At 47.5% G+C, this 26693-nt stretch overlaps 5 protein-coding genes across 5 annotated transcripts; 2 read left to right on the top strand and 3 right to left on the bottom strand.

Moving 5' to 3' along the window:
- Nucleotides 1–5129: 5129 nt before the first annotated feature.
- On the bottom strand, nucleotides 5130–5598 carry JR316_0005834 (uncharacterized protein; the record flags this gene model as incomplete). The annotated part of the gene is made up of 2 exons (XM_047891588.1): nucleotides 5130–5227; nucleotides 5310–5598. 2 exons carry the CDS (start codon nucleotides 5596–5598, stop codon nucleotides 5130–5132), a joined length of 387 nt encoding a protein of 128 aa, XP_047748937.1.
- Nucleotides 5599–5819: 221 nt separating this feature from the next.
- On the bottom strand, nucleotides 5820–9410 carry JR316_0005833 (uncharacterized protein; the record flags this gene model as incomplete). Its single annotated transcript, XM_047891587.1, has 9 exons — nucleotides 5820–6437; nucleotides 6491–6996; nucleotides 7042–7246; nucleotides 7301–7393; nucleotides 7847–8338; nucleotides 8392–8897; nucleotides 8943–9147; nucleotides 9202–9294; nucleotides 9348–9410. The coding sequence occupies 9 exons, from the start codon at nucleotides 9408–9410 to the stop codon at nucleotides 5820–5822; spliced, it is 2781 nt and encodes a 926-aa protein (XP_047748936.1).
- A 732-nt stretch (nucleotides 9411–10142) lies between these two features.
- JR316_0005832 (uncharacterized protein) lies at nucleotides 10143–12257 on the top strand (the record flags this gene model as incomplete). Its single annotated transcript, XM_047891586.1, has 7 exons — nucleotides 10143–10502; nucleotides 10557–10763; nucleotides 10829–11063; nucleotides 11119–11294; nucleotides 11353–11390; nucleotides 11458–11647; nucleotides 11958–12257. 7 exons carry the CDS (start codon nucleotides 10143–10145, stop codon nucleotides 12255–12257), a joined length of 1506 nt encoding a protein of 501 aa, XP_047748935.1.
- A 1184-nt stretch (nucleotides 12258–13441) lies between these two features.
- JR316_0005831 (GTP-binding protein gtr2) lies at nucleotides 13442–15670 on the bottom strand (the record flags this gene model as incomplete). The annotated part of the gene is made up of 7 exons (XM_047891585.1): nucleotides 13442–14615; nucleotides 14662–14804; nucleotides 14855–15048; nucleotides 15095–15221; nucleotides 15270–15378; nucleotides 15428–15529; nucleotides 15576–15670. The coding sequence occupies 7 exons, from the start codon at nucleotides 15668–15670 to the stop codon at nucleotides 13442–13444; spliced, it is 1944 nt and encodes a 647-aa protein (XP_047748934.1).
- Nucleotides 15671–15816: 146 nt separating this feature from the next.
- JR316_0005830 (Vacuolar transporter chaperone 4) lies at nucleotides 15817–19830 on the top strand (the record flags this gene model as incomplete). The annotated part of the gene is made up of 13 exons (XM_047891584.1): nucleotides 15817–15840; nucleotides 15889–15954; nucleotides 16015–16119; nucleotides 16170–16535; nucleotides 16695–16959; nucleotides 17043–17081; nucleotides 17152–17270; nucleotides 17339–17573; nucleotides 17681–17882; nucleotides 17990–18097; nucleotides 18193–18263; nucleotides 18344–19470; nucleotides 19549–19830. The coding sequence occupies 13 exons, from the start codon at nucleotides 15817–15819 to the stop codon at nucleotides 19828–19830; spliced, it is 3009 nt and encodes a 1002-aa protein (XP_047748933.1).
- Nucleotides 19831–26693: the final 6863 nt, after the last annotated feature.

The following is a 26693-nucleotide window of genomic DNA, read 5'->3' as shown; positions in this document are numbered from 1 at the left end:
TCCTCATTCAAGAACCCCATATAACACGCTTTGGCAACATCAGAACTAACGCATACTATCGCCCTGTGTACCCGGTAAGCAGAACAAATGAAGAGGTAACCCGCTCAGGCATCTGGGTCAACAAGAATCTTGATACCAGCAGTTGGTGTGAAATCCCATTTCCGGACACAAACGATTTGACGGCAATAAAGATCAAAAGCGACAGAGGAACACTCTTCATTTTCAACATATATCACCCAGGACGCACGGGACGCACGCTGCAAATACTGAGGCGGTATATAGAAGAAAATCAGCTGGAGCTCAACAAAGCCGACACTATGCAAATGTGGGCGGGAGACTTCAATCATCACCACCCGATGTGGGACCGAGACGAGGACGAACGACTGTTCACACCACAAGCGTTAGCGGAAGCGGAACGACTGATCGACTTTATCGAGGAACACAACATGGCCCAAGCCTTACCCAAGGGAATGCCGACGCTGGAACACATGGTGACAAAGAGGCTCTCAAGGCCGGACAACGTCTTTATCTCGGAAAAGCTCATCGATGCAGTCATCCAATGTAAAGTCGACTATGCAACACGGCCAGCCAACACCGACCATTACCCAATACATACAACCATTGACATGCGATGCGAGACCGCTAAAGTAACGCTGGAAAGAAACTTTCGTACGGTGAATTGGGAACACTTCTGCAAGACGCTTGAGAAACGACTGGAAGAACAAGAAGACCAGCTGGACCTGAACTCAGGGGAAGAGATAGATGAGGCGGTAAACATGCTGACACTAACACTCCAGGACACCATCAACAAGGAAGTGAAGTTGAGAAAGCCCTTCCCCGAAGCCAAACGATGGTGGACAAGCGAGATAGAAGAAGCCAAACGTTACAAAAACCGACTGAGCCGTCTACACCACAAGTTCCGCACCACCCCTCTCCACCCATGCCACGATGAATTCAAAGCAGCAAAGAGGAGCTTTGCTCGACTCGTAATCGACACAAAACGCAAGCATTGGGACGACTGGCTACTCGACGCCGAAGGCACCGACATCTGGACGGCAAACCGCTACTTCAAGAACCCGATAGGGGATGGAGGACGCCCCAGAATACCAACCCTGACGGTCACCAACGAGTACGACGAACAAGAGGAAGTATCGTCCAATGAGGAAAAAGCTAAGATCTTTGCGCACAACTTCTTTCCTAAAAAACCGGTTCAATCGTCTGTACCACAGAATTTTGAATACCCGGAAGCACTCCCAGACGACGGGCGAATAACACGGCAACAAATCAGGAGGCAGCTGGAACGTCTGTCGCCGTACAAGGCATGCGGAATCGACGAAATACCCAACATCGTGTTGCAGAAAACAGCCCCGCTCATCATGAACCGGCTACACGCGATCTACAATGCAATCCTTAAAACAGGCCATTACCCAGACTCGTGGAAGCACTCAATGACGGTAGTACTGAAGAAACCAGGCAAACCCAGCTATAAAACGCCAAAAGCGTACAGGCCAATAGCTCTCCTAAACACCCTGCCCAAGGTCCTCACGGCAATCGTGGCGGAAAGAATAAGCCATGCGGTCGAAGAACACAAGTTGTTACCAAACACGCATTTCGGAGGCAGACCTGGGAGAACCACCACCGACGCAATGCACTACATGGTCAGCAAGGTTAAAGCAGCCTGGAGGCGGGGTAAAGTAGTCTCAATGCTGTTCCTAGACGTGGAAGGGGCTTTTCCAAACGCGGTAACGGACAGACTCATTCACAACTTACGACGACGACGCATACCGACAGTATATGTCAACTTCATACGAGAACTGCTCAGGAACCGGAAAACCAAGCTCAAATTCGATGACTTCGTGTCAGCACTGATGGAGATTGATAACGGAATAGGACAAGGAGATCCATTATCAATGATACTTTACATCATATATAATGCTGACCTGCTTGAAATAGTTGACCGCGAAGACGGAGAGGATGCCATAGGCTACGTTGACGATGTTACGATCATGGCAATAGGGAATGATACAGACGAAACAACAGACAAGCTGAGTGACTTAATCCATAAGGAGAACGGTGCACTCACATGGAGCAGTAGCCACAACTCAAACTTTGCCCCCGCCAAACAGGCAGTAATGCACCTCGACCCGCGAAACCCTAACAATCTAACCCACCCGAGACTCGAGTTCGACGGCGAACTAGTGCCGCAAGTCAATGTGTTCAAGTGCCTAGGATTCCAAGTCGATTGCCAACTAAACTGGAAAACTCACCTTCAATCAGCGACCGACAAAGCAACAAGATGGGTAGCAAACTTCCAACGACTGGCAAAACCGACGACGGGCATACACCCGTACCTCCTAAGACATCTGTTCATCGCGACGGTACTTCCAAGACTCACATATGGCATAGACGTTTGGTACACACCACCAACAAAACCACCGGGTTATCGAAACAACATCGGATCAGTGGCGGCGCTGAGAAGAATGTCGACAATACAGAGGAAAGCAACACTATCAATAACCGGCGCGATGAGGACAACACCCACGGAACTGCTAGACGCCCATGCGGGCGTCCTACCGCTAGAACTAGCCCTGCTGAAAGCCTGCCACAGGGCAGCAGTCAGAATGGCAACCCTCCCGGTAAGTCACCCACTATATGCGGTAATCGAGAAGGCGGAAAGAAGACCACCAAAACGACACAAATCCCCGATTGACAACCTACTCCGAATTTTCGACCTACAACCCAGTACTTTCGAGAAGATAGAGCCGATGCCATATTCACCAAAATACCGCCCACCCTTCAAAATCGTGATTGCCCAAACGAGAGAACTGTCAATGATATACGAAGCGGGCAGCACAGCCAGCATACGCATATACACAGATGGATCGAGCCACGATGGGAAGGTAGGAGCAGCAGCAATCCTACTGAGAGATAGGAAAGACAGACATGGCAAAGTCCTACGAAAATACCTTGGGACAAAGGAAGAACACAATTCGTACGAGGCGGAGGCGGTAGGAGGCCTGCTGGCCTCCAAGCTGATTCAAAACGAATCGCCCACGGCCAACGATACCATCGACGTATTCAGTGACAATCAGGGCTTACTGAAAAACCTGAGGAGACCCAAAGCTAAGTCCGGTCAGCACCTGATGAAGAGCATTGACGATGCATTCAAAAATCTGCAGGGAAACATAACAATACACTGGATTTCGGCACATTCGGACGTCCTAGGCAACGAGAGGGCGGATGAAGAAGCGAAGCGAGCAGCGGAAGGCGACAGCTCACCACCCGAAGAACTCCCATTACAACTAACGAGCCCGATTAAGAAAAGCGCGTCCGCTGAAAAACAGGCCTACCATGAGGAACTACTCGAGATATGGCGAGGGAGATGGAACACCTCACATAGGAAAACGAAGTTCGAAGGCATAGACTCAGAGTTCCCGTTCAACAAGTTCAGAAAGGCGCTGCGAAAGCTGAACAGGACACAAGCGAGCGTGCTTATTCAAGTGCGATCGGGACATATCCCGCTTAACAATCACATCAGCAAACTCAGGCTCGAGCAAGATAAGACATGCCCCAGGTGCTGGGAGCGACGAGACGGGGTAAGAGCCACCGAAACAGTGGAGCACTTTGTGTTTGAATGTAGAGGCTACCAACGGGAAAGACAACAATTATGGGACGAAATCGGAGAAAGGTGCTACGACTTGGAAGAATTAACGACAAAACAAGAAAACGCGAAAGCACTCCTACGGTACATAGCAAAGACGAAGAGATTGAAGCCGTACAAGGAAGACTTACTGAACAGAGGGATCGAAGAAGAGGAATAGATGGACAAAGCAGGAAGGGAACAACAAAAAACACCCACGTCAGAAGTACAACAGCGCGAGGATTCAAGAAGCGAAAGAACCTGCGCCAAAACCGGAGACGGCGACGAAACAGCCTAGGAAAGCTGGACCTTGAGGGGGGACGTGAGGGCCCTCCGTGGTGCACAGTCGCGTCGAGGATGGAACGATCGCCATGGGGCGAGTAGGTAGCTTAGTAGTATAAAGCCGAGGGAGGGGCCCACCCCTCAGAGGCTATAACACAAAATAAAAAAAAAAAAAAAAAAAGAGATATCAAGCGATCTTACCTATTCTGAAGGGTGGCAATGACAGTCCTATCAAAAGTGGATATGTATCATTAATGTAATCAATTATGTAGATTTCATTGAAAGTATCGCATACACAGTTGTATTCAATACATCGCCCCTAGAAAAGATGGTATCATTATTTGGAAATGCAATGTGATGTCATAGAATTCTCACATCAAGAAGTAGAAGACGAGATAAAGAAAGGTGTGCTTCAATCGCATACATTCTCGAAAGGCGACATACACCTGCTTGAATCCAACTGTCCACAAACTTGTTCCTTGCGGAAGATCTAATCCCGGTCGGCGTTTCTCAAGGATGAACCAGGGTAATGCACAAAGCACTACAACGAGGTCGTGATTATAAAGTTTAGCGTATTCAGTGCTGCAAAATATTGCTTACGCCAAACGCCGCCGGAAAAAGCGATTAGGACGCTAAATGCTTTGGTATTGCTTTCGGTACTCTGTTCTGAATGCATCCCTCGAAGTATACCGACCATCACCGCCAAAATGATCAACTCCCCGGCGGAGCAAATAGCGAACGAGATATTCGATATTCGATTGCGGGAAAGGGAGTGGAAACGGTTATGTTCTTCTACCCTGTGCGCACAATGAAAAGGAGAACTCAGTTCATCAGTCGGACAGGGTATAGAAAGAAGAACAAACGTTTTTCTACCATTGGCTACTTCGCTGTTTGATAACAGCACTTCTGGAAGGTTCTGAGCAAGCCCCGGAAATGCAGCAGTCCAGAATGTCAGGGTACACTGAGCGTCCGTTGGTCAATTATCTATGAGGGAGTTTCAGGGGAGAATTATACTTGATAAGTAATAACTACACGATGAAAATTGAGCTGGTTCCATAGAAAAAATCCATTATTACTTACGTCCAAGCATATACAAGACAACACCTGCTCGCCATTGGGAGGGACTTTCAACCCCAAGCCAGGCAAATGACACACCCACCGCCATCAATGTGAAGAATATGGTGATGTTTGGCCTGAGTATCACCGTTTAGAGAGGAAATGGTTTTTCGTAGTCGAACAGACCTCCAAGTTCCATAATCGGCCCATGCTCCGATGAGGAGTAACAGAAATGCTTGAAGAGCAAAACTGATGCCATTCGTAAGCAAGACGATGGAGTTGACTATGATAGATCGTTAGCCAATGAGAAAGAACAAGGAAAGGGGCTTACTGTCGCGGATCTCTCCAAGATATGGCAAGACACAGCCGTTCACACTGCATGCTGAACCAGGGCCAGCTACCGGATCGTAGCCTGCAAGAAATAGCAAATTTTGGAACTGGGAAGGTCCAAAGTTGAAACCCGAAAGTCCGTTATTCCCTACATAGTATAGATAGTAGGCCCACAGCTCCGGACGTTTAGTGGTCCATATAGCACCGGTATATTGTTCTTGTGTGCGAGGCTCAGACAAAACGCCTTCAATTTCTTCAAGTGCTGTTTCTTTAGTTGAAGAACGGTCCATGGAAAGAGTAAAATATAGAAATAGCTTCCATTACACTGCAGTCACATATACAGCCTAGAGCCCTGATGTTTGCGTGAGAGCCGTGAAGATCAATAATGCCATTGGGGTTCAGTTGGAGGCGGTACAATTTACTTGATACTAATGTATAAGGCAGATCATTTCGTTAGTACGAGGAAGCATATTTTCCTATATAGATTATCCATTATGCATAAGATTTATCTTTACAGGCAGTCCGCAAGTATAACTTGGCAGGACTGAGCTAACTGATTCGGCAGTCTGCCAAAATCTACCACATGAAATTCGGTCTGGTGCTTGTATCTGTCATCGTAGCCATTAAATATAGAAACACATCTCCCAATATTGTCATCAGCGATGAGGTAGGAGATGACCTCGATGTTCGTCAACCTTTCTTGATGGAGTACTACAGGCTCCTTGGACGTGGTGAAGGTTGAATACTCCAAAATACGAAGTGTGTGAAGACGACCAAGCGCAATTGTACGCTTCGCACCAACGTAAGTGGCTCTTCGATGCATATCGGCCCATTCGCTTCGATAAATGAGATTCACAGACGGTGGGGTGCCAGTTGTGGACACATAGTCGAATGCCAACATCGACACCAACGCGTATTGGCCGATGACGATGTATGCCTGTGACCCTGTGAGGAAACAGCGGAAGGGCCAGTCACTACTTGGTCCTTTTATATTCCAGATTGGCTGATAGGAACATATAGGTGGTTCCGGCGTATAATTCCCTTCAGGTATAGATAAGTAGTCGTAAAGTTTGTAATTCCCACATTCTGTAACGAGGATTTTACCCGTTGGCAGGAGCTGTACACATGCCTATTGTTTCAACAAAATCAATAAATGTTCCATGGTGAGATGGAGAACCGTACTTGATGATCCAACCTCTCGACCACCCGGAATGGATAATGCAGAGGGTTTTCGTGAGCCTGTTGCCAATTGATAATTCGTACTACACAGGGTTCGTAGGAACGTGAAAGAGACATTATATATGCGATACACGCTAGATTTGACCCAAGAAGAGAGAGCATGGGCACACCGTTCACTTCCACACCAAATGGAAACCAAGCAATCCGTGTAGCAATGAGGCCAATCACATGCCTAGTATCATCCAGGATGGCTTCGACATTCCATATTTTGCATATACAACGATTTCCTTGAAATTTATAAGATTCCATTTTGCCCGCATCTTGTGTTCGGTAGCAAAACGCAATATTGAATTTCAGAAATGGAGCGTCCATGTCGTAGTCGATAGTTGACGTAATAACGGCTTCTTCACTCTGTGCTGGGATGAGCTCGACGGCGACAGACGTCTCTGCATCGAGGTCGTAATATTGCACGGCCCCTGTTTGCTGTATGCTCAATAGCCAGCGCCCTCCTGTAATAAGACATACAGAGTGGGTCTTGGGTCCCATAAACGTACGTTCTTGGGGAGTAATAGATTTGTCGGATCCAAAAGCAAGATCTGCACTTTTCCATCGAAGGAATAGACACTCGAGCTCCTGAGAGGAATGCGACGCGAGTGGTCGCTCTGTCTTTGGCGGCATGAAGCTTGTTACAAGGTATTCATCGACAAGTCTTTTCCAAATGGCCCGAGACGTAGTTACACCGGCAAGATATTTACACGTCTAAATTTCCGGTTTGAGGCATGTAGCAAGCTACAAATGACGTTGTCCACATACTTGTCGCACGAGTAACACTTCTCTCCATTCCAAAAATTTGAGAATTTCAATAATCAGTTCAACAGGTATTCTGAAGATACATGGACGCGTCTTCTGTGCTAACTCATGTGAGTTATGAAGTTACTATATCATAAATGAAGAAGCTAACCAGAAGAAAATCTTTGACCCAATGCAAAATCCACTGATGCATACTACCGAGAGTTCTAGTGGTCGTATCGTCGAATTATGATGACATAAAAAAGTCACCAGTTTAACTAGGGCAGTATCAGTTCGAAAGGCGACGGGGACTTGTGTCGACACAGTTGCAACACAGTTGATGTTATTGTTGGTTTGCTGGCAATCAAATTTGGATCTCCGAATTCCGAAGCATTAGCATATTTTCCTATATAGATTATCCATTATGCATAAGATTTATCTTTACAGACAGTCCGCAAGTATAGCTTGGCAGGACTGAGCTACTTGTTTCGGCAGCCTGCCAAAATCTACCACATGAAATTCGGTCTGGTGCTTGTATTTGCCATTATCGTAGCCATTAAATATACAAACACATCTCCCAATATTGTCATCAGCGATGAGGTAGGAGATGATGTTGATGTTCGTCACCCCTTCTTGACGGAGTACTACCGGCTCCTTGGACGTTGTGAAGGATGAATAATCCAAAATACGAAGTGTGTGAAGACGAACAAGTGCAATTGTACGCTTCGCACCAACGTAAGTGCCTTTTTCTTGTAGAAGGACCGTTTTGTCTCGATAAACGATATTCATAGACGGTGGGGTGCCACTTGGGGACACATAGTCAAATGCCAGCATCGACACCAACGCGTATTCGCCGATGATGACATATGCCCGTGACCCGGTGAAGAAACAGTTGAAGGGCCAGTCACAACTTGGTCCTTTTATATTCCAGATTGGCTGATAAGAACTTATAGGTTGTTCCGGCGTATAATTCCCTTCAGGTATAGATAAGTAGTCGTAAAGTTTGTAATTCCCATATTCTGTAACGAGGATTTTGCCCGTTGGCAGGAGCTGTACGCATGCCTGTTGTTGCAACAAAATCAATAAATGTTCCATGGTGGAATGGAGAACCGTACTTGGCGTTCTAACCTCTCAACCACCCGGAATGTATAACGCAGAGGGTTTTCGTGAGCCTGTTGCCAATTGATAATGCGTAGTAGACAGGGTTCGTAGGAAGGTGCAAGGGACGCTAAATGTGTGATACACGCTAGATTTGATCCAAGAAGAGAGAACATGGGCACACTGTTCACTTCCACACCAAATGGAAACCAAGCGATCTGTGTAGCAATGAGGCCGATTACATGCCTAGTGTCATCCAGGATGGCTTTGACATTCCATATTTTGCATATACAACGATTTCCTCGAAATTTATGAGATTCCATCTCGAGCGCGTCTTCAGACTTGTAGCAAAACGCAATATTGAATTTCAGAAATGGAGCGTCCATGTCGTAGTCGATAGTTGACGTAATAACGGCTTCTTCACTCTGTGCTGGGATGAGCTCGACGGCGACAGACATCTCTGCATCGAGGTCGTAGTATTGCACGGCCCCTGTTTGCTGTATGCTCAATAGCCAGCGCCCTCCTGTAATAAGACGTACGGAGTAAGTCTTGGGTCCCATAAACGTACGTTCTTGGGGAGTAATAAATTTGTCGGATCCAAAAGCAAGATCTGCACTTTTCCATCGAAGGAATAGACACTCGAGCTCCTGAGAGGAATGCGACGCGAGTGGTCGCTCTATCTTCGGCGGCATGAAGCTTGTTACAAGGTATTCATCGACAAGTCCTTTCCAAATAGCCCGAGACGTAGTTACACCAGCAAGATATTTACATGTCTAGATTTCGGGTTTTAGGCTTGTAGTAAGGTATAAATGACGTTGTCCACATACTTGTCGCACGAGTAACACTTCTCTCCATTCCAAAAATTTGAGAATTTCGATAATCAGTTCAACAGGTATTCTGAAGATATATGGACGCGTCTTCTGTGTTAACTCATGTGAGTTGTGTTACTTACATCATAAATAAAGAAACTAACCAGAAAAAAGTCTTTGACCCAATGCAAAATCCACCGATTCATACTACCGAGAATGGAGGTCATATCGTCAAAGTATGACGACACAACGAAGTCGCCAGTTTAACTAGGGCAGTATCAGTTCCAAAGGCGATGGGACTTAGAATATCAATGTACCACGGGCCCACGTCGACACTGTTGTTGTTGTTGTTGTGTTGTTGCTGTTGTTGTTGTTGTTGGTTTGCTGGCAATCAAATTTGGATCTCCGACTTCCGAAACAAGGTACTAATCAAGACAGATCATTTCGTTTGTGAGGTTTATTTTCCCAGATTGTCCCTCATGCATGAGATTTATCTTTACAGACAGTCCGAAAGTTACGCCATGTGACGTCGGATAATTACGACTGTAATCAAGTGCTGCAGCGGTTATTCCTCGGTAGTACCTTCACTAAAAATACTCGCGAATGGGTACATGGTCTGCATGCAACACCGTCCCCTGGGCTTCTATCTTGTGAGATCTTGTGCAAATTTTGCAACTGTATACACAATCGCACTGTGATGTTTACGTGGGCTCAGATTATCATGTATGAATCACAGCTTTGGTCAGGTTACCTTTGTCCTTCTGTGAAGGTCATCCTGTAGCATTCACTCTTCCCGGTCCCCAATTGTCGGTCTATTGATCCCTCGAGCTTACAAAGTCACGGTGAATCTATAAAGAGACAATCCAAATGCCTATAAAGGAGGCGTTTTTGAGGAAAAAGTAAACTTGAAATAACGCCGCCTACCCATTCAGTTCCCGTTTTTTATACTTTCCCGTTCGATGACAGACAGCACAGGCATTCCATCCACATCAACACCTCCGATCATACCTCCCGCTGACGATGCAGAGGAAGGCTACAGTCTCAAGACCGAAGGATCTAGCATAACTCTGCTTGACGTTGCAGCCGGCGACTACGACTCTAATCTAGATGATCATCGACCCAAATCTACGTCGCTGCGCGACATAAATTCTGAAAACCTCCCAAGAAAAATTGAGGCTCTCAGGAGCCACGTAGGAAAAAGGTGGTCTCATGTGGACGCATTTAGCACAATATCCGACATTCTTCATCAAGCATCGCAGATTTTTTCCACAGTAGAAAAGCTCAAGGCTAAATACACACAGCAGAACTATACATTCTCCGTGTGTCCATATATTTAATACTTGAAAGGGTCAACTTAATGATAATTAATACAGGCAATATCATTTTCTCGTGTTAACACGAATCACTATGAAAAATTGGGTATCTCGATATTATCCAAAGCTGCCAATGTTGAAGCCGTCATCACCAATTTGAGCGGCGGTGTTGCCTTTGGGGAGGAACATAGGGCCGATTACTTTAAAACATACGGCGAGGCCACGACGAAGACCATCCAAAACATAGTGATATACACAGGCCAAAAGGTACGTAAATCGATTACGTATAATTTCTTGCAGACAGAATAAGTACATGATAATTTCTGCAATAGCCTGAGGCGAGGGGACGTCTTCTTATTGATCAGTTCATTCTCTTTATGATGGGATACTTCATAAGTATTAACATGATTCCACTGTTATTTCCTGAGCTTCAACTAGCTACTGTACGGAAACCAGTTGTGGTGTTGTATTCAAAAATATCTCCGAATGGGAGTGCGACAAAGGTCGCAACTTGCATTACAGGGTCGGTCGACTATGCTCTGTTTGTTGCATTTCGTTCCGCAATCAGTACGTTTTTTTGCTATATTCGCTGCGTTGAGACAGTTGACATGGAGTTATCTAGAACAATCTGTTTTGTTAAAGATGCGAACTTTCAACAACCTATCCCAGCTTGAGAGGGATTTGGATCGTTCCGGCCTTCCGATACATGGAGATCAGCTGCATCTATTCATGGTAGAGGCCAAGAAGATGGGAAATGCTGACGATCTGGTTAATTTCATCCCTCAAGTTGTCGCAGAGGTACTAGCAGCGTGAGTTTAACTTCCATAACTAGTAGATTTGTTTGTTTTGATACTAGGGTGCAATCATTATTGCTTACAGGATAACAGTACTAAGGTGAGTTCAGTCAGTGGTTCTTCTGAAGAGATGGCCTGCTCTCGCTGTAACTCACAAGTTGATTCAGGACTAAAACTGCGGTGACATGGTGCATAACAACAGGGGAAGCATGGATATTTGGAATCAGCTTAAAGAAAACAGACCATACGCAATGTCTGGTTTACCATTCCACGGTTATGAAGCTTAACTACGACCTTGAAGACCAAAACCTCCTCAGCGCGCAGATCAAAAAATTTTTTAATCTAATGGTCTCTTGGGTAAGTTTGCTTTTGTACTACAGGGACCAATGACTAATTAGGTTTTATGGAGGCTATGTTAAATCCGATGTCAATATGGCAGGAGCTTGAACTTGAAGATTAACATTGAAACCGATCACAACCCAGCCGAAAGTCATATATTGCTGGTAATAACTCAACTTTTGATCCTTACTGCTATACTTTGTATACTACACATTCAATAAAACCAAAATATATCCAAAGAGCGATACTTGAATCTGGCTAAAAAGCTTTTTGAGACTTCCATGCGGCCAAGTGTCTAGTTGGCGTCTAGGACCATTTTGCTGGCTAGTCGCTGTCTCCCGCTCTCTATATGACTGCAGACCAGGAGGGTGCAGGCATGCTTGTAACCACATTCCACAGATTCAAAATTGATTGGCAGTTTACCAAAGCCCACCACAGAAGCTGGAAATGGTCCATCGTTTTCGTAAAGTCCTCGCCGAATCTGCGGTTAACTAAACCCGATATCGTCATCGACGACGATATACGATGCATGGCGGAACTTCACTCGCAACGGACCCTTATTTACAGTGTACCGCAGGGTGCTCCGAGGATGAGGACGAGGACAGGGACGGGGACGGGGACGGCGTAACAAACGAACACCCAAAGACACGACTCATCTCATGAAGGCCGATAATAGTGAATGTGCGTTGAGGGCCAGCGCAGCAGGCGTGCCGTCGCAGATCGACATCTTCGTCGCGAAACGACATTCATCGACGGCGTCGGTGGAGGTGCGCTGCGAGTCAGGGATGCACCATCGTCATAGTCGTACGCCAATAGCGTCACCAGCGCGTATTGAGCAATGACGGTGTATGCTCTGGACCGTGTCCCGCTGGCGAAGCAGCTAAAGGGCCAATGTGATTGGCCCTTGAGTCCCTCTATATTCCATATTGGCTGGTATGAGTGGATAGGTTCAAGCTGCCTGGCTGCGTAGGTCGCTTTGGGGATAGGTATAGAGGAGTAGTTGTGTAGTTTGTAGTTCCCGAATTCCGCGACGAGGATTTTGACCGTTGGAAGGAGCTGTACGGATGCCTATCGTTAAACAATGCAAGCACCAAGATCAATAAAATTCTAGATGGCTGGGCATCAGATGGACTCCACTTGATAGGTGCTACTCCAACCTCTCAACCATCCGGAATAGATAATCCAGTGAGATGTGGTCGGTTGTGGTGAGCCTCCCGCCAATTGATAATGCGCAACTGGCTGGCAAGATTTGTACGAAGGTGTGAGGCACGCTAGATTCGTAGCGCACGCTAGATTGCCAGCGAGAGGAGAGCGTGGTCTGCGACTCTGCGAGTATCCCCAACGCGCCAATTGGAAACCAAGCGACAGAGACTTACGTGATTTGCAGTAGAAGCCCAAATTCGACTGCAACTTTGCACCGGACAGAACAGATGAGTTTGCGGTGAATTTGTATAGTACTTGAGATGATGATCTGACAGCAATGTCAAGGTATAAGACTTTAAGCTTTAAACTTCACGTCTTCAAAATTAGCAAGGAGTAAGAATAAGAGTAAGTAATCAAAACATTGTCATAATGCATAATGCGCGAAGTGTGAAAGTTGAAAGAGTAAACTGTAAACTGAGTAAAAAAGTGAAATCGCACATGAAAAGCATATGAAAATAGAGAAACACACACACAAAAAAGGATGCAAGATTAACAGGTCAACTGGTCACGGTCAAACTGAAGACCGCGACACCCTTTTCTCCCTCCACCTCCACCTCCGCTTCCAAAATTCATCCATCCCGTTCCTCACCGGCACCCCCCACCATCCCCTCATACCCCCCTCGCCTCCTCCTCAATCTCACATATCTCCTGCACTCCCTCCCTAAAAAACACAACATTATACTCCACCAGCCCCCTCCTCTCCGTGTACACATGCGCGGGTATCAAAGCGAGCAGCGCGAGGTGTTGTGTGATGAGGTGGTATGTGAGTGTTGTTGTGCCTGGGTTTGGAGGTTGGGAAGCAGGGGCGGTTGTTATGGGTGTGGAGGGGTTTGTGGGGGTGTTGGTGGAGTGCGAGTGCGAATGCGAGGGGGTGATGTGGTGCCCGTGTCCGTTTGGCACAGGTGTGCGCGAGAGCGATGTCGAAGATGCCGAGAGCGCGGTTGGCAGTTGCGAATGCGAGTGTCCATGCGCGCTCGCATGCCTTGACCCATGCCCATGCCGATGCGAATGCGAATGGCCCGCACCCATCGCAGACGCAGGCGCCGAAGCAGACGAAGAGGAAGATGAAAACGAGAAAGACGAAAGTGTCGTCGAAGCAGAAGGATAAAATAAATCTTTATCTTTCCTCTTCCCTGTTCCTATCCCCGACGCACCTGAACCTGATCCCGATCCATTTGAGTCGGGCGATACATTCACAGTGAGACTCGTCGTAGGCGGGTGGATAGGCCCCGGGGGTGACGTCACCATACCCGTGCGTCCCGTCGTCGAAGTAGAAGTAGAAGGCGGAGGAGTCGGCATAGGCGGAAAATATGATCCATGGACAGAAGGCCTCGTAGGCGTCACGGTCGTCGGTGTAACTGTGGTCGAACCCGTTCCCGATCCCGGTCCTACACCCACACCTCTATCCTTATCCCTATCTTTATCCTTGTTGCCAGCCGTTTTTCCGTTTGTGTGCACAGGCGACGTGGTGGCGGATGCGCGGGGCGTGGTGGGCGTTGGCGGGGTCGGTGGGATGGGGGCGAGGAGGCTTGAGGAGCCGTTGGTGGGTGGTGGTGGTCTGTAGGCGTTGGTTCTGGCGTTGGAATTCGAATTTGAAGGGTTGGAAGAGGAAGAGGAGGGTGTGGAGGCGGAGGCTGCGGTGCTGGTGCTGGAGGGTGTAGCTGCGGGCCGCAGGGAACGGGAGGAGATGGAGGAGATGGAAGAGGGCGGTGGTGTAGCTGGGACGGGTATGGATGTGCCAGATATGAGCTGTCGCTGCCGTGAGGGTGTTGCTGTTATTGACCTTGAAAGATGTCAGTAAATTGTAGGAATAAGAGGAAGAAACAAACTTGTAGAGCGGGCCAAAGGAGTTGAGCATCTGTAAATAATCGCAGCAAAGGTTGTGGGTAGCAGAGTCGACGGGGGACGCGTCTGTAGCAACATAGAGACGCGAACGGGTGTCGAAGAGGAAAGCTTTAGGTGATTGCGAGTTCTGTAAAACAATCAGCACAGAAAGGAGATAGGGGGTTGAGAAAGACGCACCGCACAAAAGACGTTGAGGAGCTCTTCAAGAAAAGGAAGAGAGTCGATGAGTTTGTGGAGGACGCGAGAAAATGCCTCGTGCAGAGAATGGTCGTAGACAGAGGTGAGGTGGAAATTGAGCTGCATCTGCTCGTACTCGGGCGACATGTCCAGCAGCCGGTCAGACACTCGCTCATGAATCTGACGAAAGTTTTCTGGGGAGAGTGTCAGTAGAGATAGCGAAAACGAGAGAAAACGGACCTATTTTGTCGTCTTCCTGGAGCTTCTCTGCCTTGTGGACGAATACCTCGAGGATAATGTTGGGGTTTTCCGCATAGGAGGCGACGATGAACTCGACCAGCTTAGATATCGGCTGGTTGTACAGGTCCTAGAATATAGTTAGCACACGCAGTTATATCGCTAAAGATGAGCATACGCGTATGTCAATCACAAAGATGATAGTTGAAAACTGCGAGAGCGGTGCACCGAGCGACTCGACGGTCGTGTTGGCCGGGCAGTCCCACAGCTCGAGCGGGATCACCGTGCTACGCGGCGTCAGAGGCGCAGAGACAGAGAGCCCACAAGTCAACGCACTCTATCTGGTGTTTCACGATCCGCATCGTCGTCTCGAGATAGAACGTCTGGTTCGGAGGCAGGTTGTTGAACAGCACCTGCTGGATCGACGTCTTGCCCGCTCTACAAAGGTCAGCGTTTATGACTATCTCAATGATACCACACACACCTGCGCAGGCCGAGCAGCAAAATCTTTGTGCGGTGGTTGTTGGCGCCATTGACAGTCGCCCTCTTCGCGGTCGACGAGTAATTGGGAACAGACATTGAAGCACCTCGGCTCTTTTTCCCGAAAACACATTCCATCTCTACTCCATCACGTGATATATGACGACGGGCACGCACGTTTGTGTCTCTCCTCCGCTTCAAGTTAATCCTCCGCCCTCTTTCCTCCCAGCCACCCTCCATCCCCAATGAAGTTTGGCACAAAGATCAGTGTCCGTCAGTTTATCTCTTTTCTTGAATTCTGTCTAATTACTTCACAGACCGACCTCTACAACGAATGGCGCCCCTTTTATCTAGACTACAACGGTCTCAAGCGCGAGCTCAAAGTAATCTTTTTTTCATTTCACCTTTCCCTTCCTATCTGATCCTCTTTTACATGCATCTAGACACGCACAACCTCCCAGACGGGCTGGTCCGAGAAGGATGAACACGAGTTCACCCTCATGCTCACCAAAGAGCTTGACAAGATCCACGACTTTCAAAAAGCCAAAGTCCGTGATCCCTTGCTGTCTACTCTATAGTTAATAGCCAACTTTAATAGACCTCCGAGCTCTCCCGCCGAATACACGAGGCCGAAAAAGACGTACAAGCTCTCGTCGTAGAGGACACCGAAGCACACCGCTCCTCCGCGTCCACACCCTCCAAGCAGCCGCGCGCTGCCCGCTCTTCCGAACAGCTGCTCGACGCCGAGAGTCAGACGCAGCGCCGCGACCCGTACGCGCACGACGCTGGCTCCGACGACGACCTCTCTGACGAGGAGGAGGAGGAAGAATCGGACGAGAGCTTCGATGCGCTTGAAGAGCGCTTCCATGGGCTCGAAGAGGAAGTTGCCATCCTCGTTGCGGATGTACATGACCTTGCGCTGTATACGAAGCTTAATATCACTGGGTTCATGAAAATTCTCAAGGTTCGCTTTCCATCGTTTTTTTTTCTGTTGTTCTTGGGAGCGCTTATCGTCGTTACAACCGACCCCTTTCCATCCACATAGAAACACGACGTAAGTCTCTTATCCAACTCCAAATTCAAATTCGAATTCACACATTATCTAACCCACGCGCTTTTACAGAAACAAACCCACCTCGCACTCAAAACCTCCTTCATCCAAGACTACCTCGAAAAGCGGCCCTTTTACAAATATAACTGGGACGCACTCATCGTCAAACTCTCCAAGCTCTATGACCTCGTCCGCACGCGCGGCCACCCCGTCCAGGGCGACTCCGCCGCGGGCGGCAGCCAGAGTGCGTTCGTAAGGCAGACGACAAAGTATTGGGTCCATCAGGATAACCTTGTCCCGTTGAAGTTGGCGATCTTGAGGCATTTGCCTGTGTTGGGTACGTGTTTCTTTTGTTGTTTTTGTTGTTGCTCGGTTCGCTTGTTCGTTGGTCGCTCATCTGGAATGGTTTGTGCGGTGTAGTGTTTAACCCCGATAAAGAGTTTGAGCCTAAAGACGCTGGTACGTCACATACCCCCCGTCAACTTGACATTGAACATTTTGCATTTACGAGAGCTGGTGTTTTTTTTAGCTATCACGTCGATTTATTTTGATAATGAGGATTTGGAGTTGTACCTTGGGAGGTTGGAGAAGACGGAGGGTGCAGAAGCGATTCGGCTGAGGTGGTATGGTGATGTCGATACTAAAACTGTACGTCCCTTCCTTTCACCCAACTTCCAATACCTAACCTAACCCAACCCTTCCCTCCTTCTCCACAGATATTCGTCGAGCGCAAAACGCACAGAGAAGATTGGACGGGCGAAAAATCCGTCAAAGCGCGCTTCCCACTGAAAGAACACCTCGTCGTGCCCTTCCTGCGCGGGGAGTACACGGTCGATGAGGATTTTCAGCAGTTGGTAAAGAGGGGAAAGAAGACGCAGGCGGAGGTGGATGCGATGTGTCAGTTGGCGAATGAGGTGCAGTATAGGATTTTGACGAAGGGGTTGGTGCCTGGTGAGTTTTTTTGTTTGGTTTTTTAACTTCTACGCTTTCCGCTTTACACTTCTCAACACAACCATATTAATCGCCTCTTCTCTCTCTTTCTAAACAACCCTCCCCAGTCATGCGTTCATTCTACAACCGCACGGCCTTCCAACTCCCAGGCGACGCGCGCGTGCGGATCTCGCTTGACACGGAGCTCACGCTCATTCGTGAGGATAACTGGGACGGCCGGACGCGCTCGGGCGATAATTGGCGCCGCACGGATGTGGGGATTGATTTTCCGTTTGAAGGGGTGCCGGAGGAGGATAAAGAGATTTTCAAGTAAGTTTCGAGGTTTTCTTTTTCTGTTTTTTTTTTTTAAAAAAAAATTTTTTGGGGACGCTGGAGATTTGGGATTGGTGACTGATGTTTCTGGATTTTTTTTACAGGTATGGAGTCTTGGAAGTGAAGCTTCAGACGCAGTTTGGGCAGCAGCCACCCAAGTGGGTTACGGACCTTGTGCAGTCGCATTTGGTGGAAGCTGTGCCGAAGTTCAGGTGTGTTTCCTGGTCTTTCTTTCACTTTTTTTTGAAGGGGTTTGCTAATAACTTTTGCTTTTTGCTTTTACTTGTACTTTTGATTTGTGATATAGTAAATTTATCCATGGATGTGCGACGCTCCTCCCGACGCGCGTCGATCTCGTGCCGTTCTGGTTACCCCAAAGTAGGTGTTCAAACTTCATACATTACACATCCACATTCTCACCCACATTCTCATTTATCGTTCATCATTTCTCACAACAGTGGACGTGGACATTCTCAAACCCGACACCGGATACCTGAGCGTCATCGAGCGGCCCTCCGGGTCAGGAGCGAACAGCCAGCCGTCGTCGGGGCGCGGTGGGGCGGGCACACCGGCGTCTTCGTCTCGCCATACGATTGCGTCTGGTACCGCGTCGGCGGGGACGAGCTCGCCGGAGCTTGGGCCGAGTGCGGGTGTGGGCATGGGGATTTATACGGAGCCTTTGTCGGAGGGGGAGGAGGAGGATGGATATCAGTTTGCTGAGGATGAAGAGGAGGAGGAGGCTGATGAGGAGAACACCAAGGGTGAAAATACCGAGGGCAAGAAGAAGCAGAAGAAGAAGAAGAAGCTCGAGCCTGCGCGGAATGAGGATCTGGGCAAGCGCACAGGGTTGAGTGGGGACGATGTGAAAGCTGCTGTTGCGTACCGCGAGCGGATGCTCAATGCGCACAAGCAGGAGGAAGAAATCGAGGAGAATCGCAAGCGCGCGAAGAAGGCTGGGAAGGAGAAGGAGGCTATTCGCGCTGTGGATGCGGATGAAGGTGAGGGTGAGGAAAGCCATGTGAAGATTGCAGAGGTGAATGGGCAGGTGAATGGGAAATCATATAAACACCAGCGCCCGGAGATGGGCAGGCATCTATCGACCGGTATTGGGAAGGCGGCGCTTTCGATTGACCCGCTCGCGCCGTCGTTGGCGTTTGATGAGCGGTTGAAGGATAGGCTTGAGGGTGAGGAGGCGAAGCGCCGTCGGCGCGCCGCTGCCAATGGGAATGGCGATGGCGATGGTGGTGATGACCAGTCAGGTGTGAGACCCAAGGCGCGCAGGTCGACGTCGTCGTTGGGCAGCGCGCGTAGACGCCCGCGCGGTTCGCGCTCGGGGTCACGCTCTTCACGGCATGCTGCTCAGCAATATGGGCTGAGGAACGACGAAGAGGCTGCTGATGATGATGACGAGGACAATGACGAGAGGCCGCGGGGTGATGAGGCAGAGGAGGCTGCTGCGCTTGGGAGGAAGAACGGGGATGATAGGATTTTGGAGCGGAATTGGCGCGCACCGGAGGGTAAGCTTATTGCTATACCTGTGAGGATTGAGCCGAAGGTGTATTTTGCTGCTGAGCGGACGTTCTTGGTACGTTTCTTTTTTTTCTGCTTGCAATTCTACTCTCGACTCAAACCTAACACTACTTTTTTTCTTCCACACACACAGAAATGGCTAAACAACGCAGTCTTCATCGGCACAATCGCCACCACACTCCTCAACTTCACCCCAGCAGACGATACACGCGGTTTAATCAGCGCAGCGCTCTTCACGCTCGCCGCGCTGATGGCTATTGCATATTCTGCGGGAATATTTGTGTATCGATCGTGGAAGTTGAGGGAGAGGCAGGCGTCGGGGTTGTATTATGATCGGTATGGGCCTACGGCGCTTTGTGCGGTGTTGTTTGTGGCGCTGGCGACGAATGTGGGGTTGAGGTGGAGTCAGATGTAGGGTGCGGTGCGGTGGTGTGGGGGTATGATGGATGTGGATGTGGATGTGATTATGGATTCGATGGGCTGCTATGGGATGCGACGCACATTGAGGATCTCCGGCTTCTTCTAATCTTCTAGATTGGAATGGAAGATACGGGATGTAATGGTCTTCGGGTGGGTGATATGGTTGTGATTGTCGATGAGTGATGATGGGATGGCATGGGATTTTTTCTTTGAATGGAATGCGATTTTTCGCACTCGGTCTCTCTCTCTCTCGGTGTGTGTGTGTGTGTGTAGACGGGGAGTTGGACATTTTATTGAGTGGATACCCGATCAGAGGGAAGTTTGCTTTTTTTCCCGTTCATTCTTTTTTTAATTATGACGGACCTCAAGCTTAGTTGCTCTCTTTTTCTTGTTCTCTGTTAAAAATATTCTGATATGTTTGCATTGTTTTTATCTTTGTTTAAGATCTTAAAATCATTTTTTGTTGAATTTTCGTTGAAGTGTGGTTTTGGATTTGTTCGATTTTGTTTTGTGTGGGTTTGTCTTGACTCTTCTCTACTTATAACTTGATAAGAGCTGAGTGGATTGGCAAGTACAAATAAAATGGCCTTAACATTTATTCAGCGGTCTGCCAAATTCTACCACATGAAATTTGGTCTGGTTTACGTATTCTTCGTCACCAAACACATCTCCCAATAGTGTCATCGGCGACGATGTAGGAGATATTGCGCATCTACAAGGTCCCTTCTTGACGGACTACTGTCGGCTCAGCAGACGTCTGTGAATACTCAAAAATACGCATCTTGTGGGGGCGAACCATGGCAATCTTACGCTTGGCGCCTCCATGATAACAAGCACTTTGTTGAAGACAGACCCTTTCGTTGCGAGCAATGTCAGTCATAGACGGTGGTGAGCCAGTCAGGGACACCTAATGATACGGAGGGATTCTGGTTTGGGCCCCATGAACGTGCGTTCTCGAGGAAGATGGAATTTTTCGGACCCAAAAGCAAGATCTGCACTTTTCCATCGAAGGAACAGATACTCGAGCTCCCGAGAGGAATGTGATGCGAGAGATCGCCTTATTTTTGGCGGCATACAACTTTTTTAAAGTGTATTCATCGATAAACATCTTCCATATGACACTAGACGCCGTTACACCGGCGAGATATTTACACGTCTAGATTGCGGGGTTTAGGTCTGCAGTAAACTGCAAATGACATCGTCCACATACTTGTCGCACAATTAATACTTCTCTCCATTCCAAAAAATTGAGAATTTCAATAATCAGTTCAATAGGTATTCTGAAGATATATGGGCGCGTCTCCTGCTGTAACTCGTATGGGTTATGTTACTATATCATAGTAATTAAAGAAACTAACCAGAAGAAAGTCACTGACCCAGTCTAGAATCCACTGATTTATGCCACCACGTATGGTGCCAATCAGTTCAATGAGGACAGTACGAGTTCGGGATGGGGGTGCGACTGAGGATTTTGGTGCACCACGTCGGCACAAGTTCAATTGAAGTTCAACCGTTTGTTTGGTGGGAATCAAATTTAAATCTCCGAATCCCCGACACGCGCGCCGCCGAGCCGCGCGCTTCATAACTCGCCGCGCATCAGCGCGCTGGCTGGCGACGAAAGATGGGTGTTGAGGTGGAGTCAGATAGGGTAGGGTTGGAGGTGGATGTGGAAATTCAACTGCTTCCTATATCTTTACGACTGGAAGATGAAAGATGTCGGTGAAATTCTGAAAGACGGTAGATGGTGGGATGAGATCATCGATGGGTGATATAGTTGTGATTGTCGGCAAGTCAGTATGCGATGGGTTGGGATTATTCGGTGTGGTGTGTAGACAGGAGTAAACGGCAGTCGGATATTTTCAGGTCTGGATACCTGATCATAGGGAAGTTTGACTTTTCCCGTTCATTTTTTTGATTATTATGGACCTCAGGTACTCTCGTTTTCTTTTGTTAGAATTTTTAATATGTTTGCATTTTTTCCGTCGAGGATGTTAATATCATTTTTTGTTGATTTTTTTCTTCACTGAAATATCGATTCGTTGTTCCAATAAAGCAATCTGATATAGCTCTCTCTTCTTTCTTCTCGCCACAAATGTGTTCGCTTTGGGATTCATATTCTTTTTTTGCCCAGTCCCCTGAGCGTTGTTGGACATATTTGTACATGTCTCCTCTGTTTAGGCCTTCTATTCAAGCACGGTTCGTGGTGGGCGCGCGAAATTGAATTGAGTAAATGATTGATCGAAGATTCACTGTGTCCGTTCAATTTATTACTTTACCCGCTGTGCTCATTTAGGGGGAACTTGTTGTTGTTAGCATCATGATCAAGGGAAACCCTGTCCGTTGAGCATGCTGGAAAGGTTGTCTCGCATGAGCGTCGATAAATGATGTTGTTTCTGTATCGGGAGAGTCATATGGTTCCATTTGTCTGTTTCTATACATTGCTGGCATTTGCGCTGGCTTTTTCATGTGTTTCGATTTATGAAATAATTGGTTCTGTCAACCTTCGACTGTGGATTGTGCAACAAGAAAAAATAAATGAGATCTTATCTGGTTCGTGAAGTTTAGTACAATACAGTCACCGTTTTATTTTGTCGGATCTTAGCTGTATTAATGTGGAAATTGGGATTTGGCTAGCTACGAGCTGGGATTCTAGGGGTTATTGTTCACCACTAACGTTTCGACTCGGTGAATAAAAACATTCTGCCTGTGATGAACGCGAAAGAAACAGTCGGCTAAATTGTACTCCAGTTCACCTTGTTCTGCATATGTCTAGCAGATTTAACAATCCACATATCTGTGCCCTGCTATCGCTTTTCAAACTCGTCCGTATAGCTGGTGTACAAGTGTTTCCCATACGGTGCCTGATTTGGACAAATGATCTATTAATAGCACATCAAAGCTCGCGCAACTTTTTGACGGGTCCGGAGAGTTTGACACCGCGGGTGGGTGTGTAGAGAGAGATGTGCCAGCTTGTATGAAAGGGAGACGTCAGTTGGCATGACCACAGACTCAGGTCGGCGCACTTTTCGAACGCGCCCTTGATTCATGATATCTCTTGTCGAGCTTGGGAGGTTTTAATTTATGGGACGTGGCAGACACATCTCAGGATTAGTGAGGACAAGCGGCTATGTCCAGCCATCATAGCTTACTTGTGAAGTATACCGGGATGCCAATGGCCGAGACAAGATTCACTTTACCCGTGTAAACCTTACTTGTTATCCTGGATTGATGTGTCCATTTATGTCAGCCTCGTTTCTGGCGACGTTGGACTTAGAAGGTGGCTCGAGGTCGCACTATGATTGCTGAGCCTGAAGAGTCATTGTTCTCCGCAGCTCGACCGAGGTATAATCGACGAGCTTCGCGTTCAGACAGATGAGTTTCTTGAGCATGCCACGGCGAACTCATCCATGGGCCAAATCTGGCTGGACTTGTACACTGGTAGATCATGAAAGTGCTAACATTAGAAATTTAAGCCTTCTGCAAAATGGAAAGAACCCCTGCACCTCACGAATGGGTGTCCTCTCTTTGCACTTTTTTGGCCTGATGATGGCCTATGACGCGTGCCGATGACTACTGATCAACAACGAGGCCTTCTGGAAAGTAGAAGGAGATGTCATATGCCTGTGTCAGTGGGATCTCATTTAAAGGTTATTTTTAGCCGTGCGATTCTGAAATACTAAACGCACTGCAAATCACTCATGGTTTGTGTACTGGATTTTTCGTGACTCTGCAGCATGCCTGCAGAGCACTCACAGCCCTTTTTACAAAGTTTGCACGGTGTCAACGAGTACTCGCCACCGTCAACCTTCAGATCATTGTTGAAGCAAATTTCCCGTTGCTTACACACGTTCAATGAGCGATGAGTCTTTGCTCGGAACTGCGGCTTTGAAAAAAGTGGCAGATGGCCGACGAGCAATGAGCCATGAATCCCACAACAACAATTGGTGCTCCGAAACAATTGATGGTAATTAAAAACTAAAATGTTGAACGACCGACTGACGGAGAATAATCATGCGAGAGATGCGCAGTCTTTAAACATTGTCGCGGTCCGCCGTTTTCAGTCCCGGACACGGACGATGGAGTCTGTCGTGCATCATCACGTCTTGACTTAGACTCGGCTGCAATACGATGATCACGCTATGCCAACTTTGGATCAATGACGTTTGCGTTCAGGTTCACAAGAACAAAAGGTACCAATAGGAAATAATCCAATGCGATAAGAGGGGAGGGAAGACGTGATAATCATCTCTAGTGGATCGACCGATGTTAACTGGACTCTCACCTAATGATAATGGTTCTTGGGCTGATTAGTCGGTTAAATTCTATTAATCGTTTACGAACGACGGCCATGTGCTGTGTAAGGCTGTATTGTACGCAAAGGATAATTTTTGAAAGGAATAGCTGCAGAGATCCTTACTCAAGTTCATTTCTGTCGGCAGCGTCGCACGCTCCTGAGTCAAACCATCATCGTTTCCTGGTAGAGAAATGTATATGTCAAAAGGAGTGCGAACACTCATGAGGATTACCAAAAAACAATCAGATGCCGTATACAAATTTGCTACTATGGCTTCAAGATCTCGACAGAGAATATAGTAGTTATGATCAAAAGTATATGTCGTTTCTGTTCACCTTGACTTGGATCTGCCATGAGCTTCTGAGCTAAATTCGGAGACTAAGTGCTATATAGCCTCAACTTAGACAACCAAATCACGCGTCCGCGTCACTGTGAGGTTCTGTGAGCCATATTTTTTTGTCTTTTCCGGCGTGCACGTCGGAAGCAAGAGCGGACGGGATTGTCATGTTGGACTCACCCAATTAAGGCCGTTGACACTTTCCTAGTACACCTGTACTTGGGTTTCCAATCTGAGCGACGAGAAGCTGTTCGGACATGGTGTATTAACCAGGCCGGAGGGAGGCCTGGGGTACACACAGGGGCTTGTAAACGGTGGAATTGTACTAATTATCGGGAACTGCGACACGAGGATCAAGTGCAGCGGTGCAAGTGACTCCGAGGAAACAGAAAAATGTTTTCACTCTTTTGATTTTGTGGCGTCTTCCAATTGGAAAAGACATTTTATGCCTACCATGCAGCACACGTTGGCCGTTTACGGGAGGTAGCGTATTCGTGGTGTATCTTCGGAAACGGAAGAAAATAGTTAGCTGTCCTAGGGTGCACGACAGGTGCTACTAAGGTGGTAAGAGTCATAAATTACACTACTGATGGAAGCCTGGTAGAATTTCACGCTTGTAGACTCGATGTAAAGTTCGCGGTCGACGGACTTGTGCTGTGCAGTAGCTACTGGAAAACGTGGCCAACGATTCACGCTGTGATATCGCCTCTGCAAAAATGAAGGGTAGAATATATGACATTTATCTCAGGGTAGCCTTTGGAATTTTCAGAACGAGTTGCGGCCTCGTTTATTCTGTATTCTCTAGAGAAATGTCAAAAGCACTGCACCGAATTCCGAGGCAATGCAAATTCAAATTCCATTGGCACCGTGGAGGATGCGCCTCCAAAATGCTGTAGATCCTTGGGAATTTATCTGAAGTGGCTAAGATTTGCCAAACCTGCACTCACTTCTTCCTAATATCGGGGAGTACGACTAGTGGTTTATTATAGGGGACCGGCATCGCCGACTGGTCAGATTCGTCGTGTCATTAGGATTCCGTTTCAAGATTTCAAAGAATCTTGCCATTGACCCTAGCCATCACCAGTTTAACTCCTTGAAGTAATGTGCATTGGAAAGTCGACATGAGATCGCTAGATATCTTATCAGGGGTTGAGACTCGAGACATTGATGTATCTCGACGACAAGTCATCAAGTAAATGTAATGCATTACAGCGAATTTTGAGTGCGATTTAGGTTAGAGTTCTGTGGGATATTTCAAGTTCTTCGCTTGCCTTGGGCCTATAGAAAGTAAGCGCAGACAGTATAAGCTACGCTACGTCGCCTTGTGTTTCCTTGGACACTGTGATTTGAGATGGAGAGGTGTAGTTTAACTGGCGCAACGATCAGGTAAATCAGGTCGGAATTTCGGTTTCGTTATGTACATAGTTTGCCCCGGAATTCCAGAATAAATTGCGATATCACAGTATGTAGTTATGGGGAGGATATGTATGGGCCGATTGGAGTATGTCGGTTATTTTTGAGGGTTGAAAATAGCAAGGGAGGGACACCCAGCAACTTACCACCTTGGCAAGAGCGGAGATCTAGAACACATTTCTGCCTGGTGGCAAAGTACAAGACAAGATTCGTTATCTTCAAGGAGCTCGGGGCCAAGTAAAGAATGATGAAGAATGGAGAGAATCATGTGACTGTCTTCCAGTTGTCTATCGTTTCTGTATTGTGCGACTGCGAGTCAGGATATATGGCTCTATGAGAAAATCGCATTAGAAGTTGATGTCAAAATAAATAGCGACGGCTCACTCTATCCGTATAAGTGGGCACACAATAGTGGTAAGACATTGGAAAGCATCAGCTCGTAATGTAGTAAGTACAGAACATAAGTGGAGCCCTGTACAGTCCCATACTTTCAAAAGATCGACCTCATCGGGGGAAACACACAAGCGAAGCTTGACGACCATGACCTAGTTGACAGAAATACACGAAAGGGCGATAAATTCGTAGACTGGGATCTACTTGTGCCGAAATTTCCGGCAAGAGACCAAGGTGCCGTTGACGTCGGCGTGAGCGATGAGAAAAGGGTGTCTATCCCCTCCTTGGGTGTACACGAACCGACAGTTAGCGCCATGATCAGAGCCAACACAACGACTAGAAGTTCGGCATAATGGAAAGTCGAGGCAACTCTCCAAGGGTCTACGGAACCCACAATGTTTAGTGCGGTCGACAAGCTTGC

The sequence above is a fragment of the Psilocybe cubensis genome, chromosome 5, assembly GCF_017499595.1.
Source record: "Psilocybe cubensis strain MGC-MH-2018 chromosome 5, whole genome shotgun sequence".
Taxonomy (NCBI): domain Eukaryota; kingdom Fungi; phylum Basidiomycota; class Agaricomycetes; order Agaricales; family Agrocybaceae; genus Psilocybe; species Psilocybe cubensis.
The sequence above is the reverse complement of the archived record's forward strand: the minus strand, read 5'-3'. Positions and strand labels throughout refer to the sequence as shown.